This window comes from Diadema setosum, chromosome 18 (assembly GCF_964275005.1).
Source record: "Diadema setosum chromosome 18, eeDiaSeto1, whole genome shotgun sequence".
Lineage (NCBI taxonomy): Eukaryota > Metazoa > Echinodermata > Echinoidea > Diadematoida > Diadematidae > Diadema > Diadema setosum.
The window spans coordinates 29,087,458-29,107,565 of NC_092702.1; the positions used below are offsets into that span (position 1 = coordinate 29,087,458).

At 38.8% G+C, this 20,108-nt stretch overlaps 1 protein-coding gene across 1 annotated transcript; it reads left to right on the forward strand.

Moving 5' to 3' along the window:
• Window positions 1–4,635: 4,635 nt before the first annotated feature.
• LOC140241432 (uncharacterized) lies at window positions 4,636–19,845 on the forward strand. The gene is made up of 5 exons (XM_072321162.1): window positions 4,636–4,920; window positions 6,877–7,031; window positions 15,132–15,220; window positions 15,994–16,215; window positions 19,534–19,845. Exons 1-5 carry the CDS (start codon window positions 4,636–4,638, stop codon window positions 19,746–19,748), a joined length of 966 nt encoding a protein of 321 aa, XP_072177263.1. The 3' UTR covers window positions 19,749–19,845.
• Window positions 19,846–20,108: the final 263 nt, after the last annotated feature.

Consider the following 20,108-nt stretch of genomic DNA (forward strand, 5'->3'; position numbering starts at 1 on the left):
ATTGCAGCCACAAAATCTAATCCCAAGTTGTCAATTATTGCCTGTACAATGCCACCAGACAAATAGAAGTTAAATAACTGGTGTGCTGCGTGCAATGCTAACCTCCAAATATGAAATTTTGCCATCCTAACAAGATGATGAGGGAGTGTCGTCATGCCCCTATCATGTCAACGCAATACTTCATTGCATTCCAATGGTTGGATGCATGGCATTGTTTTTTTGATTTGCAGGCTTGCTTGTTTTGTGCTGAAAGTTAGATGTTACATACCTATTTCTAAAGGTTATTGCCTCCATTTCCAAAGCTACGATGTTGTTGAAAAATGACTGTACCACCTAGATTTTAGGCTCATTTCAGCTCTTTGTGAAACAGACCACAACTTTCCAGCTTACACTCACATCATGAACAAATCATTGCCTGGTGGAGTGCCAAAAAGAAATAAGTGCACAAAGTGTATATGAGAGAATTCATAGGAATTAGGGGTCTCTCCAATGGCATATTACCTGAACCTTTTGGTCTACGATATGCATCTGGCGTGATATTTGTCTGCCACTCATTCTGATGGCATGACAGCATCATTGCAAGCTTCGCCTTTCACTCTCACAGTGTCAAGATTATACATTGATGTGTAAAGTCATATGAGTTCCAGTCAGAGCCGGCCCGACAAAGTTTAAAAAATCAAGGCTTTCATCTTTATTTTCAGAGATTTACTGGCAGAGAGAATTCAGTCAAACCTGTGCATTGCAACCCCGTAAGGGAAATGAAAAGGATGACGCTAACAGACAGGTTGGCAGACCAATATCATTTCACAGTTACAATTTGTTATTCTGAAAGTTTGTTGTTCCGAAAAGGAAACAAGGTTTGTTATTCCAAAAATGAAATAAGTGCAAAATGTTGCGACACTCTATACCTATTGTAATAAGTTTGAAAATTATGAGTTTCTACAACATTAGTTTTAACTGTTGCTTTTATTTCACTTCAGGGGGGTGTTTCATAAAGCTATTCGTAAAGTTACGAACGACTTACGAGCGACTGGTGATCAGTTCTTTTGCTGAATTATGGAAATTCTGATAAGTATAGCACATCAGAACTGATCACCAGTCGCTTGTAAGTTGTCCGTGACTTTACGAACAGCTTTATGAAACAGGGCCCTGGTTCTGTTTTGTTAGAAATGGCTGTTCTTTTAGAAAGCAATGACTCACTGTGCTTGTGTGTAGGGGTCAAAGTGCAGTCTGGCCACACTTCCCAGTGTTTAATTCTGATCACTGGAGACAGATCACTTGGGTCCCTAACACATTATTTCTTTCCAGAGGAATTTAAAGTGGCACCAGAAATCAGTTGGCCAGTGTAGACAAATAGCTTCTGACACAAGTTCAACTACACTTTAATAGCCAGTACTTTTTTTTTCTTTTTATTGCATTGACACTACTTGCCCATTGATACACATTTGCTTGCCTCAAAGGCCGTCCATCAGTTGTCCATTTAGCATCCAGGCAGGAGAACAATAGGGGTCCCCCATCCTGATTTTGCTGCTCAGTTTGTGGAAGTATGTAGCTCTTCATCTGCAGGGGAAAGTGACTCGCATAATGTAAGAGCTCAAGTTGACTTAAGGAGGAAAAAAAACAACAACAACAGAATGGCAAAAGTTTTATTATTGAAAATTGGATATATTGAAAAAGATGGATGTAGAATGTTGCAGTTCACATTTGTCCTATTTCAGTAGAATTTTTCTGTTTTGTATGATTTTTGTCCGCTATTTGTCAAAGCCAGCGGTCATCAATTTGAGGAACTTTCACTTTCAACCTGTGTATGAACGGCCATTCGATGAAATGGATTAGTTGTGGGGTGATGGCTGTGTTTGCACGACAGCGAGGATGCTCTAACGGAAGCTTAAACAAGTGGCAAGAAGGCGGCTTGTCAAAACTCACCCAGGCAACTTATGATGTGAAGACATGCAGGTCGCTGGATGTGTGGTATATTTTGTGGGGTTTTGTTTTAATTTTTCCAATTTTTGTGAATTTCTCAAGTTGACCCATATTTGCAAAGATAAATTATTGCCTCCTGTAATGCAAATGCATTTCATCACATCCAAGGTTAGAAATAAATTATTTTTTTTTCTTTTGAAAAGTAATCATACTTCTTTCTCACTCTGTCAGTGTGGTTCTAAATTGCATATTCAAAGCACTTGCAAAGTTGTCTGGCAAGCCCCAAATCACAATATATTATACCTGCAAAATATATGGCGTACACAGTACTTCTCAAAACTTGTCTAAGTTCTTCTTTTAGCTCAAAACGGAGAGATAGTGACTTATGAAAGCTGGCAGAGGTGCCCTTTTTTCTCACACACACCACCAAGGCAAATTTTAAGAAGTTATTTCATAACCTCATCAACAACGAGATGGTTGTGGTCAGGTGTCAGCAAGCTGCCTCCTTGCCACACATTCTGGTTCCCGTAATATTCTTCTTTTGATGGATGCAATAAATGTTTTACTAGTCATGAGAGAGCAAAGTTGTTGATGAAATGAGATGCATGTTAGTTCTGTTAGATGTTGAAGAGAAGAGTATGCCAGATTTGTGACAACGAATTGGGTATTGCTCCCAGCACTGAGAGTTAATACTTTCAAAGTTCGTGCAAGGGGTTCATTCTGAGCCCCAATGGTCTTGATATCATCCGACCAATTTGAGAGCCTTTTTTTTTTTCATGTGTGCCATTTGTGTGCACACTTATATTCTTGTTTATGACACAAAGAATTTTGGGATGCAATAACTCACTGTATATTAACTGATATGTATGTAAGTAGGAATGAAAATATATATACCCATGTATATTGACAAAAAAAAATATAACTAGATTTATGAAGACATATGCATATCATTGGCCATTATGTACATTTGATATACACTGATTTTTATAATGTATGTATGTTGCACAACATATTTGTTCCTTTTGGTTATTTTGAAACAGGTCCATTCAAGCTCTTTACTTTAGCCTTCTGACTGCTACTATGTGAATACTCACAGAAGAACTGATGAGTGCTCTATATGTATGGCATACATCATAAAATCTATTATGAAGTACTTTTCAATCACGCAACATTAAGGTGCCGAGTTTGGCTTATATGTCAAGAACTCAATAAACTTTACTTTTATACTGCTCTTATAAAGTCTGCCTGTAATTTAATAAATGTATATTTTCGTCAAGATTCCCTTGTAAATGAATGCACTTATTATCTCTGTAATCGAGTACTGGAAATGGGTGCTCCCTTGAAAAAAAAAATAGCTGTAGCCCTATCTGACAATGAACTCACACTTTTGTAATGAATTTTGTGTTGATAGAAAGTTGAATTGCTGATGTATTGCATGGAAGTGAAAAGATTGATTTATTTTCTGACACATCTCTTAATGGAACTTTTAGCTTTTTTTTTTTTTTTGCAAAGACTGAAGAGTTTTGCTGATAGCGTTATGTTAAATATTTATTTTTTTTGTTAAAGTGATTGAAGAGCGGAGGAAAAAGACAAAGTGTCATGTGATCTTGTGTTATCATGTGACATTTATTTGAAAATGGGCATAGCGAGTATTGTGGTGAAATTGTATAGGAGCGTGAATGAAATAACAATGTTATTTTCAATGTGTCAAAATCTGAATTGATATGCATGTGTAATGAAATAAAGAATATTTTGTATGAACAGGAAGATACACTGTCCTTTCATCATTTTGATTTAGTGATCTTACATTAATCTGAGAATATGTGGATGGACACTAAAATTGATATCAGGTCACTTAATTTCCGAAAAGGCTATCTTTTGGGTGGCCAGATCGGGCAGCCAAAGTTCCAAATAAATTTGTTGTTGTTGTTTTTTTTTTATAATTCGGGGGCACTATGTTTCTTTTTCGGGCCACCTAGATATCAACGTAAAAGATTTTAGTAGCCTGAACAGGCTACCTGAAAACAAGTTAGTGTTGAGCCCTCCTTAATGTCTATTTCATACAAAAAAAATAGTGCAGGTGGAAGAGATGTTGGTGCTGATGGTGACACTTATGTTTGAGTGTGGTGTTGTGGTCAAGATGCATGCCATTGTGATAATAATCTTCTATGGGTAATAATAGTTCATATTTTTAGAGCACTGGCTACAAAACACTATGAGATGTCATCCCTGGTCGTCATAGGAGTTAAGATATCGTGTACAAATTACCAGGCAGTGACAGTACAAGTCCAGTGCATACATGGCTGTAGTTACTCAGTAGTAGTAGCAGTGACGTCAGTGGTGTTGATGAAGATGGTGGATGGAGGAGTCGATAATGGAACTTGTCGGAGTGAGCTGGGAATGCTGTTGAATTGACAAATGGGTCTCTTGACTCGCATTCTGGAGGTCAGAGGTCAAATCTGGTGAGTGCAAACATCCTTTGACGGAATGTTTTACCCCAATTGCCCTCTAAAGAGATCCAAGTGTAATAGTGAGAACCATAAAGGCAAGTTCCTACTGGAAGACTTTGCTAACGACGAAGAGGCTACCGTGGGTGGATAGATGTTGGTGACATGGTGACCTTGACATCAGTGATGGCTGCGATGACACTTGTGGTGGTGGTGATAGTGGTTGTGGCGGTGGAGTTAGAATCAATGGAAGTGGCCACACAAGATGGGTGTCCACGTTAATGACGGTGATGGAATAGTTGGTGATGATAGTGATGGTGATGATGATGATGTTAATGATGTCATAGGAAGTGATGGAGGAGTTATGGGAGTGGTTCTAGTGATGATGCTGATTGTGAAGGTGGGACTGATGATGGTGATGGCATTGTTGATGCTGATGATACCAAGTTGTGATGGAAGTGAGGACTGTAATGATGGCAGTGGTGGTGTTAGTTATGTCAATGTAAGCAAAGATAACAATAAGGTAGTGGTGAAGACAGTGATAGAAATGGTGAGCTAGTCTTTGCCATCAGACCCCACTCTGAGTCTTCAACTATCCCCAAGACCTCAGCAGCAGTGTACGGTACTCTGCCTACCATGGATGCTCCTCAAAGTTACATGGAATTTCTTTCTTGTTGCAATATGACTGCAATACAATAGAGTAAAATCAAGCAAAAGTGGAAGTGGCATTGCAGTCAGACTAGAAGGGAACATTTTGGAATTTGAAAACTTCACTCATTTTTCCAAGAATATTGTCGAAGGATACAGTATTGGTAACAGCACTACATCAGCAAATTGGATGAGGTGATGTTTGTTCCAATAATTGTAGAATGTCTGTTACTGTGGTTGAATGTATGTGGAGGTAACAGTAGTGAGGATGTCAACAAATAGAGGTGACAAAGGAAAGGGTGTGGCAGTAGTATGGTGGCAGGGTTAGTAGAGTTGTCAATGATTAGTAGTCTCATAAAAAGCTGCATGGCCTGTTCCACCTATTAGGCTCTCAGCACATATTCTAGGCATGGTTAATGTATTTACATAACTATATATGCTATTGCAATATGTGTATTTGTCTTCAAAAGCTCGTAGAGAATCGTGTATGTTTGATTTTTTTTTTTCACTTGGTATCAGGTTCAGATTCTAGCCCGTTTCCGTTGATATTGCAATAAGTGTATTTGTCTTCAAAAGCTCGTAGAGAGTCGTATATGTTTGATTTTTTTTTTTTCACTTGGTATCAAGTTCAGAGTCTAGCCCGTTTCCATTGTTAAAGCACTAGTCTCACACGTGGACAAGGCAAGCCTAAATTGGCAGTAATATTGGGTAGCATTCTTGCTTTTTAGAGAGAAATAACAGTGTGAATTGAGGTAGGAGTGTTCTTTTCAAGCTCAGCGAAAGCTTTGACTTGTTCGTCGAGTCGGAGGGGGAGGATGGGGTGCGATAAAGGGTTGAGGCGGTAGACAATAAATCACAATGCAGACAGAATAGCAAACTCTTTGAACAATGAGGGCGGTGTCCGTTTTAAGTATTGATCAGCTCACATACAGTATGTAAAATTACACGCAGTATAGGCCCGACTAGTAATTGCGTGAGCGACAAAGCTCCTTTGAACTGGTTTAACATGCCGACACACTTTAATACGATCAGATCGCTAGCAATGTACTCGTTATATTACAAATGCACGTGCTGACCTTGACAACATGAAAGGATAGAAGAGGAAAGCACCAGTAAAATTGCACAGGGCGTTTCGATTTGCCGTGCTTCAATCGGGAGAGAAATAGCGTTAGCACTGCAAATAAAACATCAAACTAAGGGGAAAAGAGAAGAGAAAAAAGAAGGAAGAAGCGAAGGGAGAATCGGGAATGAGCAATCAGCAAAAGGGAAGGAGGGGGAAAAAGAAAGACGGAGAAGGAAGATGGATCAAGGGGCAGGGGAAGGGAAGAAAAGGGTAAAGTCGGAGAAGCATACTTTTATATGAGCATCAATTTAGATAAGGATAGCAAAGCAAAACGAGAAGGAAGCAAACGAAAAAAAAAAAAAAATCCACAGAGGTGTAACAATATTATGCTCCTAATTACCTTCTATACTTCAGTTTGATTAACACTACTGGCTCCTACTTGACTTGGTTTATGTTGCCCGAAAAACACGTGTTCACGAAAATGTTTAAGAGAGAGGGCAAAAGCGAAACAAAACAACCATTATGGCAATCAATGCGAATGCAAAACACCCTTGTCGGTATCAAAAGTCACAAAGTATAAAGCGTCAAATAATTAACTGTATGTAGTTTTTATTGAACGCCATCCACACAAAGTCTTCATTAGTAAAAACAACAAAACAACAGCGGCATGATGTTTGAAGAACTACAGGCCCTATTCATTGCTATTGCTATTGCATGATAAGGTCAGCAAGTCTGGAAGCCAGGCCATTAAGATTACAATGCATGATGTGTGTTCTGTTTAAACTGTCACAAAAGCGACATGCGGATGACCTAGAAATGAAAGCAGACGACACTGTCGTGGTTGGGAGCCCAGCGGGTATCGATCAGAGTCTTCATTCGTCCGGTAGCAACGGAGGGATCGGCAGCGACAGTGTGGTGGCTCTCGGCATACACCTGTACAGTCGTAACAGGTGAGTGAAAATGAGTAGTCTGATTCTTCCCGTGCTATCATCATCGTCTACGTGTCGCTGTAAATGCTGTTGCTTTGTTTATTTGATTTTCAAAACCGAAGTTTTGCACTTAAAGGGTTGGCATTGGGGATTCAGGTTTTAACTTCAATGCGAGATAATTAGAAACCATGTGGTTGAAATATTGAAGGGCATACAACTCTAAGAGGAATCAAAAATTTATCTGACGAAAACAGATTTTGAAATGGCCGAGATATGAAAAAAAAAAAGCAAAACAAAAATGTGATAAAAGATGGGGCTCACCTTTTATTTTGTTTTACATAACTCGTCCATTTGAAAACCGATTTTTATCAAAATTAATAAACTTATAATTCCTCTTAGAATCGTATGCTCTTTGATATTTCATATATACACGGTTTGTAATTTGACTTATCTTGCAAAAAGGTAAAACCTGAATCCCCATCTTAACCAAAATTATATGCCTACCATCTCTTTAACTTCGTACTATAGTTCTTGTAAAATAATCAAACCTGATTCTCTGTCTGCCAAAGTGTCGTTTTGTTTGTCTATAATGTCTAGGGGTAGTTTTGAAGTCGTATTTTGCACATACTTCCAATGATGAGTGTATAATACGTATCTGTATAGCCTATGCAATTTCATGTGTACGAGTGCTCGTTTGTTTTTATGATAATGATAAATAAATAATATACCAGGTATATTTGCATTAATATCAATAGGTTTACCTGTATTTGTATATAAGTTTCCCTGGCTTCGTATGTAAATCCTCGAGCAGTCATCGATCCTTCGACTTTTTGTCTGCAGGAGCAGCTACAATGATTTCCTCGTTTCCTCCTATGCGAGTTTTAATAGATTTAGATTGGATGTCAGATCCCCATGGTCTGGTTAAGAGAGAAAACTTAAGTTTAGACACTGATACTGCTCGGCACTGTATATATAACTAATCTGATCAAACTAATCATAATGTTCGACCACGATTTCTTACAGGTCCTATATTATTAATAGGACACAATGAGTTCACATCATTTCAATTGTGAAAACACGATTGATGATTGAAGATTGATGACCTCAAGAGAGATCTGCACATCCCACACTGCTTGAAGAGGGAAGGTGTTATTGAGATTATACATTATAATGAAAATTGTCGGCAATGAGCATGAACCTTTTTGAATACCCCCCCCCCACACACACACACACATCACGTGAAGAGGAACCATGTTTGCTATAAACGTAAGACTATTTAACTAATTCGACGTACAAACTCTTGTACGTCTTCAAATTTGAGAAATCATGAGCCCGATCGCCGAACTGTTGACAGTGCCTGCAGGATGGTTAACAGTGTCTTAATATGCTCGCTATTGTAACTCCTTTGTTTCACGCATTGAGCATTTGTTTTTACTGTTTTTATGCCTTCTGTTCTCAACTATGAAAAAAGCAAACAAACGAACAAACACACAAACTTATTTATAAATGGAACATCATGTTTTGAAGTCGCAAAGCGTCGCGATCGTGCTATTCTTATGCGGAGGATATAGAAAGTGTATGTCGAATCTTAAATTGGTGAATTTACATAGTTTCGTTGAAATTATTTTGTGGGAGGTCTCCGCACTTCCACTTAAATTTGACTTGCTGGGTTTTTCGAATAGCGAAGCTTGCTTGTTGTACTCAGGATAAGGTACTTTCTTGCATCGTGCTTAAGAGGCATATTTAGGGAATTTGAACAAGAATCCACTTTCGGTCCACATTGCGTTTGCCTCGTAAACACTGAACTATTGACTAAGCCGTGTTTGCAGTGGGGTTTAAGGTGCAAGAGGTTTTAGCGGCACCGTGTCAAAATTGGATCAATTAGTTATGTGTAGGCCTATTGAGGAGCTGCCGAGAATCGCCGAAGGCCGAAACAGGTCGGAGGTGCGAAACTACATTTCTGGAATGGACAAACCAGCTACATTATGTATCTGCGACAGAAAACTGGCTGGATCTTGATTCGCAGATATCAATTAACTATAGGTTTTCCCATTCATTTTCAAACTTTTTTCATTCAATTTCACAAATTTTTACTTCAATTTCGTCGCGGAATGTCGGGAGTAGGCCAATCTTACTTTCAAATTCGTCTTTCGTCGTTCATTTTCAAATAAAATCCATTCAATTTAGTCATTTGGCATACATTTTCGTCATTTACAGTTCAAATTCGTCAGTCTCACTCGCAGCACTCAAAACAGCAGGATCGATTTCGTCTTTTGTCAATCATTCTCGTTAAATTTTCATTCATATTCGTCTCATATCTCTACCCGGTGTGATTTTTCAGTCATTAATGTATTGTTGTTGTTTTTTCTGTAACCGTTCACATTTTACATTCAGGAGTTAACATATACACAAGTGCCCCCCCCCCCCACACACACACACAGAACCACAGATACAGACACACACACACAAGCAATCCGAGTACACACTGATACAAACAGACGTATACCGTCTCGCAAACGAAAACACTGACAAACGATTTCTAGGCAAACATGATTAAAGACAAAATTTAAGTGTAGAATTGTCGCCTGTTTAATGTCAAAGAATGGATAACATAATTATGTTTGCTGCTTTCCAGGGTACAAAATTTAAACTTTGCTTCATGCATTATGATGCGAAAACCTGAACATTACGAGTTAAAATTCAAAATGTGACACTGACATACTGTCCTGGGTTATGACTTTTGACTGTCGTTTATCCTTCAATCATTTTCGTTGGCAGTCTTGTTTTTCGTGTGTATTGTTAAAGATAATGGTTAGGGAATAATGTGTAACGATACAGTTTACGAGAGAAAGTAAAAATATGTCGGCTTAAAGTTGGTTCACCATCAAAATAAAGAATCGACAACATCTGACTAATTTGAATGAAAAATTCATGAAATTGTGTGAACAAAGACGAATTTGATCTTCACATTCTGCGATCCGTCAGCGGGAGGGACGAATTTGAATGACAATTGACGATTCTGAATGCTATGTCTTCGAAAATGTTTGACGAAAAACGAATTACAATGACAATTGACGAAATTGAAGTTAGGATTTGCGTTCCACCTGCTTCTCGGGACGAAATTGAATAATAAATCTTTGAAATTGAATGACAAAAGTGCGAAAATGGATGGGAAAACCTATATTTCACATATATTTATAGTGCATTAACAATGTGAAGTTTTGAACCGTATGTAAGCATGAACGTAAGTTATTTTTTAAGAAAACAACGGAATATCATTTGCCTTTGATTAGATAGTAATACAAAATCATATTCTTATATTCATTTCTACCGATTTTGCGAAGAGGCAAACGAAAAGTATAGTCGGAGGATGTTATTATTATCCTGATTTATATGAGAACTAATACTAAGAGCAGCTTGTCTCATGCGTCGATAAACACGTATTTTTTTATTTTTTTCTTTTTTTGTTAGATGGTTTTGTCTCTTTCGTTGCCTCAATTGTGTGTTCTTTTTCACTGCAGAAAAAAATAAAAATCGATTAACTTGGATGATATATCGGGCAGCACATTGTTTGTTTCTTTTTTTGTTTGTTACTTAAAGGGAAGGTAAACCCAAAGAGCAATGTGGATTGAGTGAAAGCAGCAACATTAGTAGAACACATCAGTGAAAGTTTGAGAAAAATCGGACAATCGATGCAAAAGTTATGAATTTTTAAAGTTTTGGTGTTGGAACCGCTGGATGAGGAGACTACTAGAGGATATGACGTATGAGTGGACAACAATACAAAGAAAATATAAAGGATATTCAACAAAAATTCACTTTTCTAGAATTATGAAAGAGCAGTGGACCAACCGCTTTCAGAAAGCAGGGGGAATAATTGCTACCCTTAACATATGTCAATATCAAGTTGATGGAATTTGTAATTTTCATGAAAAATGGATTTTTGTAGTATTTTCTTAATATTTTCTTGATATTGTAGTCCACTCATACGTCATAACCTCTAGTAGTCTCCTCATCCAGCGGTTCCAACACCAAAACTTCAAAAATTCATAACTTTTGCATCGATTGTCCGATTTTCTTCAAACTTTCACTGATGTGTTCTACTAATGTTGCTGCTTTCACTCAATCCACATTGTTCTTGGGATTTATCTTCCCTTTAAGGAGATCAAAAGGGTGAAAATTGCAGAGATTTCTCATTCGACATTTTAATGAAGTATAAGCTGTCTCATTCTGTCAACGATGACATCATGAAGCAATCGGCAACTTCTAACATGAGACAGAAGATAATCGATGAGTTACACCGAACATGCCTTTCAAGTTACAGACTGTCTTTATATACCTAAATTACAGGCGTATTGATTAAGTCTGCTTTGTCCGTCTGTGACAATGAATAGTTAATAGTGTTTGGACGGGAGAGCTGGAATAAAGATGACACCATGAAAATGGGGACGACATAATGAGATCGGGGGTTAGCGGAACCCTTCGGGTAAATGAGTCCAATGAATTACAAATCTCAGCACTGTTATAGGATGAATGGGGGAACGACTGAGGTTATTTAAAAACAACGACAAAAGAGCCACTCCTTCAACATACAGACCGGGGGGTCACTCCCGAACACTTTCATGCTTTGCCGCTTCTCACTGTAAGCAAGCTTCAGTAAACTACCAGTCTGTGCCTTTCCGCTCCCTAATTCTATGGCTCTTTTCTCACCTTTCAATCCACTCGTTCCACTACGACAATAAATTTCTCGCGTTTCATAATAATGAGCAAAAAAAAAAAGGGGGGGGGGAGGAAAGAAGTTCCTGAGAGCTAGAATTGTTGTCATGACAAGGTGTTTCACACTCAACAAGAGAAAGCCCTGAAGTAGGAATGTTTGTTTCTTCTTTCATGAAACTCTACTAGCATACTTTGCTTTTGCACGCCAGAGCTTGTGAGGTACCCCCCCCCCAACCCGTCCACGCCTTCTTTTTCTCTTCTCTCATTATTTCTGTATAAAAGAATGTTATAACTTCAAGCTTATTTTGTGAGGTCACGGATGTCAATTTCACATGATTTCATGGTATTATAATAGTTAAAGCGACAAACTGGATTTGAAGTCACGTCTGTGCAGTAAATATCTATCGGCAACATTATGGTGTAACAAAGTGGTCAAACAACAAAATCAGACGCACTATGGTCGAAATAGGCAAAGTCAAAGCTTTTACTGAAAGGACAAGCATCTTGTGCGGTCTCAATCAGCACAACTGGATCTCGTATATAATTCAAAGTGGTGACCGGCTAACGCGGCAGTTTACACTTTATCGTACAGAAAGGTTGAAGTGCTCACGTCATGGTCACGGCGTCAAACCAGATACTAAAGAGAGTTGATTTACATTCACAAACTACCGAAAGGCAACCTTACGCATCCTGAAGGAGAGCCGGAATTTTAGGGACCTTATACTTGATAGATTAAGGAAGTTGAAGATAATCATGATTGGATCTGAATTAGTCAATATGTTGATTGTCATTCAGAATTATTTTTCTTCAATTTGAGTACAGATGAATCTTGTGCCGCCACTTCTACTTACGACTACACTATGATACTACTACTACTACTACTACTACTACTACTACTACTACTACTACTACTACTACTACTACTACTACTATACTTCTACTACTGCTACTACTACTATTACTACTACTACTACTACTACCTACCTACCTACCTACTTTTTCACTAATTCTTGTATACGAGGATCATAAGACGAATGAAATTTAAAGTGACATTCGTGACGACGACGATGGAAATAATCAAAATGCTAACTAAAATCATTTCCATGATAATGCTGCAACAATGAATGATATTGACAATACCAGCTTTAACAATGGTTGTGAAAATAGATCTTTATGCCTTCATGGGTTCATAGCGTCCACCTCCACTTTTTTTCAGTCAATAATTGGGGACATGGCAGGTGGAGTAGACCTTTTGTCTTGGTGTACATGTTACAGTTTGCCTTGTATGTATGAGACGAAGTATGCAATCAATACGAGACGAGTAAACGTTAACCTATTATGCTAATTGTTTCTGAGTCATTCTTTACATAAAGGGCAAGGAACATGTTGTGTTACTCGTGTGATGTCCGCATCGGATTTCTGTCTATTGTGGCTATGTTGCGCTTGCACCTGGCTGTAAGTTTCATCATTGTTGTCATTTTTTAACGAGCTATTACCCTAGAGGACGTCGGGACGCCAAACAATGCACGCCCATTTTAAGTATATACTTGCATGTACACAGTGACTCTATTCACTCCATGAATGAAGCGGGACCTAACGATTCCCCACAGTAAGATACTTTGATAATTGTCTCGGCTTAAGTGCCCTTTTGACAGGTATTATTTAGAATTTACTTGTCAGCAAAGGTTCTTTATACCTGTTGTCAAGAAGATCGTGATCAGCGAATTGTGCCCATTCAGCCATGTGCCGACGCGTATAGCCATTAAAGAGGGTATATATTGGAAGGCTTAACTCTTCTTTACAATGGATTTTTTTCGAGCCTACTCCGTGAAAGTAATAATGAGCAGTGGAGTGCCCATCACAAAGAGTTAAAACTTTGTTGAATCACTCATTCTCTGTCCCTCATTCAATACAACACTCCACCCCGCTTCCCTTTCACCTTCTCTCAGACTTCCACATCATCATTTACCTTGCCCTAGCATCCTATCGTCTGGGTCATACTATTTATGATTATGTCGGTTCTAGGGCAATTACCCCCTGAGCAATTACCCCAAATCCTACCCCTGACCCTAAACCTAATCCTAATTCTGAACCTAATCCTTATACCCTAACCCAAACTCTAACCCTAAACCTAACCCTAATCTTTAACCTTATCACTAACCAGTCTTTAGCCGCGGGGTATGGATTGTCCGGGGGGGGGGGGGGGGTAACTGCCCTGATACGAATTACTAGTATGTCATTATCATAGACAAAGCGAAGGGGAAGAAGCATAGATTATCAATATTTAATGTGAAAGCTATACACAGGTGGCGTCTAAAGCAGGTTTGACTGTGCTGTATTCATCTGAGGAAAAAAAAACCACACTGACAGTCGGTCCGACTTTTTGAATACCTTCCCAGTGTGTGTGTACGTTTTTCCGTTTGTTTACATGAGTGTGTTATACTGTCTGTGAGTGTAGTTCTGAGATATACTGAATTCGTTTTTACACTTTCCACGTTCTTTCGCATATAAAGCTGACAAATTCCCTGAGTAATTTCATTAATGGAAAGTGTTTGCAACTGATTGACAAATTGCCCTACATCGACGTAAATAAGCACTGAATTGATCAGTGTGTTTTTTTTTAGTAGTAGCCATGATAAAAATCATGGGCGTACATACTCGAGCAGGATTCGAACCTACGACCTCCTGATCACCGGACAGGCGTCATCTCCACTAGACCACCGAGCTTTCGCCCGACAGCAAGTGTTGGTTCTAATCCTTATAGCATGCAGCGGGTACTGCTTTGTTATTCAAATTCATGAATTTCTTATTTACGTCGTTGTAGGGCAATTTGTCAATCGGTTGCAATGAAAACATCTCGACGGAAGAAATTCATGAATTTGGAAAGTGTTTGTTCATCACATCCATGGTAACTACGTCTTCGCTGACTGATCATCATCAATCAATGATTCATTTTCACCCACCTGTAGATTCTCCACAGAATGTAAGGCAGTAATACAGGGAAAATAATTATTTTGGTTGCTGTTTGTTAGTACTCGCGTTTTTGTCTGAAAATGAAGAGTTATTTTGCATCGTAACGGGCACTTCGTAAAGATACGACTATCTGTGTTCATGACATTTACAATCTACGATTTCATTTACGTGACCGACATCAGTTTGTTCATATCTTTCGAAGATAATCATTAGAGCAGATGTAATTTTGCAGTAGAATTCAAAGCCTCGTCCCAACAGCCACGTGGTTCATTCCTCACATCATCAATTGTAAATCCGTTGAGGGGCTAATGTTTATAATGCTTTGTGCTGGTGTAATGCCCTTTCAATTCGTATAATGATATATCTGAATTATTTAAGTATCCAGTAGGCAGTAGCCAGTAACACACTTTTACCTTTATGCCTTCTGTGCAGGATGGATCTGCGATGGTTCGCCTGTGCGGTCGTCTGCTCGCTAAGCGTCGTGCAATTTTCGCGGGCAAGCACGACGAAGGACATCAGCGGTATGTTTGGACAAAAAATAAATCGTGAATAAGAGAAAAAAATCTCTCCTTTTCCTCCGTTTCTCCCTTCAATTCTCTCTGTTGTATACATGTACTTTGCTCTATAGCAGTTGTGCTTTAATCGAATGGCTGATAAGAACATAATCTATATATATTGGCCGTTAAATTGGTTTGATGGGAGGAGCATCATATAATTGTGTATTGTCAAAGCTGTTTACTTGATTGATGCAATTACTTGAGAGGCTGTTAAAAGTGTGTAGAGTAAAACATTCAATGCCCAACTTGCAGACAGAAATATTCTTAATTTTGCTGACATTCTCTAGTGAATATACGATTCTTTTGAACGAAAAATCAAATTCCGTATATATAAGTATAATTGCAGACGGCGGAACGTTGGGTAATTAAAGATGGTTGCCACGTGACAGTGATAGCTGATGTTACGATGGGGGACAGGCCTGATGGTGGGTGTCATGGTCTATCAATCTAAAGTCCGAGAAAAATGAAGTTAGAACAATGTTGATAGTTACTAGGCCTATGCTTTCGCATCGCTGAAGCAGACAAAATCTGAACCCATGCGCTAAATTTAGAGATGGTTATAGTTAATACCGCCCCTCGAAAACCTGAAACGCGATAGTGTCACCAAACCACTCTTCACACTTGCACGTCACACAACATTTTCTGCCCCTCTCCCTCCCCCGCTGGCTTTCGCTATTTCTCCTCTGCAGTACCAGTCGTATCCAATCGAATATTGAATTCTATTTCCTTTCTAACAGATGATTGCAAAGTCCTGATCGACATGGGCTTCGATGTCTTCCACTGTACGAAGTCGGCCTACCCGGACCGGGACGAGTGCGTACCGCGCGGACGTCAGGCGGACAGTCGACTTCGACTTCGACCAGGGAGCTTCGACCCAATGAGTCGAGTGTGCGACTCGAGGGTAGACTGCACGGACGGCTCGGATGAGACCCTACCGGAATGCGTTTCTCCGCACAGGGGTAAATCCACTTAGGATGAAAACAGTGTTAAAGGGACATTCCGGACGATTTTCATAATTTCACATCATGTAGTACATAAATCAACAACTCCATGTATAGATTCGTGGAATTTGTTGTGGTCCTTGAGCAGAGCAGCCAATAAATTGAAAATCTTAAACAAATTACAGTGAACAGTGTTGATGACATCAGAGCCTCATATATTTCAGAAATGTAGCAGTGCAATTCTATTACAAGACCACTTGCTCAAGAAGTTCACCTGTGAAGAATCTATGCATGCCTTCTTCTTTTGTTCTGCTTCCGTGAGCCCCGAGTCATGCATTCTTATGATGAGGCTGCCATGTCATCATCCTTGTTCATTGCACTTTGTCATAAATTTTGAAAACATTCTCATTCCTCATCCCAATCACTATAATTTCTGAAAGTCTGTACTCAGTTTAGCTGATTTATAGTTGTTCAAATGCAGTGGCGTATCTAGGGAAAACGGCGCCCGGGGCAAGCACGAAAATTGCGCCCCTAATTTCTGAAAAAGTGTTCAACCCCAACACCATCCCGGTAGGGACTTTAAACAAAGTCCACATGATGCTTTTTCAAGCACTTAAAAGGGATCTTTTGAGGGTGATTTAAATGTAATGAATTTTGATAGATTTTGGCGAGCGAGCGCAGCGAGCGAGCCGAAAATTGTTGTATTTCAGCTTACAAAACATGGAATTCTTGTCATTTTTTGCTTATTAAATCTCACAATTATAGTGACGACCTTATAGATAACGATATATACCAAAAAACTGAGGACTTTAAAAAACTCTAAATTAGTGCGCGCGAGTGAGCTGAAATTTGTATATACATTATGTCCTCGTCATCATCACGTATTGTTCTTATCTTTTTTTATCTAAAATTTTTGGCGAGCGAGCGCAGCGAGCGAGCCGAAAATTGTTGTATTTCAGCTTACAAAACATGGAATTCTTGTCATTTTTTGCTTATTAAATCTCACAATTATAGTGACGACCTTATAGATAACGATATATACCAAAAAAACTGAGGACTTTAAAAAAACTCTAAATTAGTGCGCGCGAGTGAGCTGAAATTTGTATATACATTATGTCCTCGTCATCATCACGTATTGTTCTTATCTTTTTTTATCTAAAAGTTTTGGCGAGCGAGCGCAGCGAGAGAGCCGAAAATTGTTGTATTTCAGCTTACAAAACATGGAATTCTTGTCATTTTTTGCTTATTAAATCTCACAATTATAGTGACGACCTTATAGATAACGATTTATACCAACAAACTGAGGACTTGAAAAAATACTCTAAATTAGTACGAGCGAGTGAGCCGAAATTTGTATATTTCTGCGTCATTACGTTTTTTTTTTCTTATCTTTTTTTATTTTTTTTTTGCGCCCCCTTCCCCCGTATGTTCGAAACCGTTGGCGTCCTCTTTTGATCCAACCGGCGATCGCTTCAGAACGAATGAAATTGCAGTCGCTGCTCCGTGTAACATTTTTCCTGCTAAATATAAAATGACATGAGTGAACACAATAGACATTATCATTTTGTCCGCGTCATCGTCACGTTTTGTTCTTATCTTCTCTATTTTTATACAAATTTTGGCGAGCGAGCGCAGCAAGCGAGCCGAAAATTTTTGTATTTCAGCTTACAAATCATGAAACTCTTGTCATTTTTTGCTTATTAAATCTTACAATTCTAATCAAGATATAGCGACGGCCTTATAGATAACGATTTATACCAACAAAATGAGGACTTGAAAAAATACTCTAAATTAGTGCGAGCGAGTGAGCCGAAATTTGTATATTTCCGCGTCATCATTACGTTTTGTTGTTATCTTGTTTGATTCGGGTTTTTTTTGCGCCCCCCCCCCCCGTATGTTCGAAACCGTTGGCGCCTTCTTTTGATCCAATTGGCGATCGCTTCAGAACGAAATTGCAGCCGCTGCTCCGTGAAACATTTTGCCTGCTAAATATAAAATGACATGTGTGAACACAATAGACACTGTCATTTTGTCATCATCACGTTTTGTTCTTACCTTCTTTTTTATATAAATTTTGGCGAGCGAGCGCAGCGAGCGAGCCGAAAATTTTTGTATTTCAGCTCACAGAACATGGAATTTTTGTGTGAACACAATAAACATTGTCATTTTGTCCGCGTCATCATCATGTTTTGTTTTTATCTTGTTTGATTTGGTTTTCTGCCCCACCCCCCACCATTTTCCCTCCCCCCTTCCGAGCGAGTTTTTTTTTTCCTTCTTCTTCTCCTTTTCTTTTCTTTTCTTTTTTTTCTTCTTCTTCTTCGTTTTTTTCCCTTCTTCTTCTTCGTTTTTTTTTCCTTTTTTTTTTCTTCTTCTTCTTCTTTTTTTTTTTCGTTTTTTTTTGCGCCCCCAAGGAGTGGCGCCCGGGGCACGTGCCCCCCTTGCCCCCCCCCCCCTCAGATACGCCACTGTTCAAATGTAAAAGTCTGAAAATCACCCGGAGGTCCCCTTTAATGCTGATTAACCTTTTTATGACGATAAAACAACAACTATGCTCTTTAATAAGTTATACCTCTTCCCGTCCAGACGCTGAGTTCATTGCCTCTTTTCAAGAAACACTGCCGACCATTGCTACATACTAATGACCTTAGGTTGTGAAGCATGGTAGAAAATAATGTTTGTTTGTCTTTTGCTCATTTGATTATACATTGAGTTGGGTTGACATATAGTACCACATGTTATTGTAATACACTGGTACCCCTCTAGTACCATTTGTGAATGTACTTGTAAATACTGTATATAATTCGTTTGTTTGTTTGTTTGTTTTTGTGTAGGTCACCTACTGTTTGTTTTTTACCTGAAAGTTTATGTATGCATTGTATTATTGTATACAGGGCTTCCTTGAAAAGCAGGTCTGCTGGCTGTCAGCAGAACTGAACGGAATGTCCCTGTTAAAAGATGTTGTGAATAAATAAATAAGATAAACTACAACAACAATAATATTGGATAATAAAACTCCAACCAAAATAATAAGAAATCAATCAACAGTGCGGCAACACATCATACAAACAAACTGTATTATATCCAATACGAGCAGTGTAAAATATATGAACTGACGTATTATTGCAAGTTCAATCGCAAGCCAAGAATTTGCATGACACAATACAATAATGAACATGACTTCTTTATTGTCATTACGGCAAATTAATGGCAAGACTACAATCTTTCAAGAAGACCTCACGACAGGCCCATTATCCTTTCAAACGAAGTATCATCATGATCTGTGTTTCATTCCGTAGAATATACATGATTATTTTCTCTCTTTTTTTTCCTCGATAGCATATTGTGAAGACGATCTGCAGAAGGAGATCGATGGCTACTACTTGGACTCGTTCCATTGCTATGGCAACAAGAAAAACGAGATCGGGTCATCCATGTGCGTATCCGAGTGTCAGATGTGCGATGGGCACGTCGACTGTCCGAACGGAGCCGACGAGCTGGCCGAGAATTGTTCGGCGATGAGACAAAAACCATTCGGATGCGAATACTTCTAGCCGTGCAGGACAGTGAATATGATCATAATGGCGTCCTAACTGTCCCGAAATTGACACAAGATGGCCATACGAATATGAAAGTTTAAATTTCCCCCGAAGTTAGCCCGAACTTGGTTAAAAACTATCAAAAGCCAAAACATGTACGATCTTTTGTTAGCAGCCTGATAAACTCCACCGGCAGTTGTAATAGCTTACGTTGGCTTTATGATGCCTTCACGAATACTCTGATGTTTATACAATCAGAGCCGAATTTGAAAATGTCCTTTATCGTTGTGTCCCTGTTTGTGGGTTGGCGTCACACTGTACCCGAGATGGCCATACGAATGTGGAATTTTCAATTTCGCGCGAAGTTAAAAGCAA

What these genes read in the sequence shown, in the direction of transcription:
- LOC140241432 (XM_072321162.1), top strand. Translation starts at nt 4,636, where the DNA reads ATGGGTGTCCACGTTAATGACGGTGATGGAATAGTTGGTGATGATAGT. An exon ending in TGAAGACAGTGATAGAAATG is followed by an intron (nt 4,921 to 6,876) that starts GTGAGCTAGTCT and finishes CTGTCACAAAAG; the next exon opens with CGACATGCGGATGACCTAGA. An exon ending in CACGACGAAGGACATCAGCG is followed by an intron (nt 15,221 to 15,993) that starts GTATGTTTGGAC and finishes CCTTTCTAACAG; the next exon opens with ATGATTGCAAAGTCCTGATC.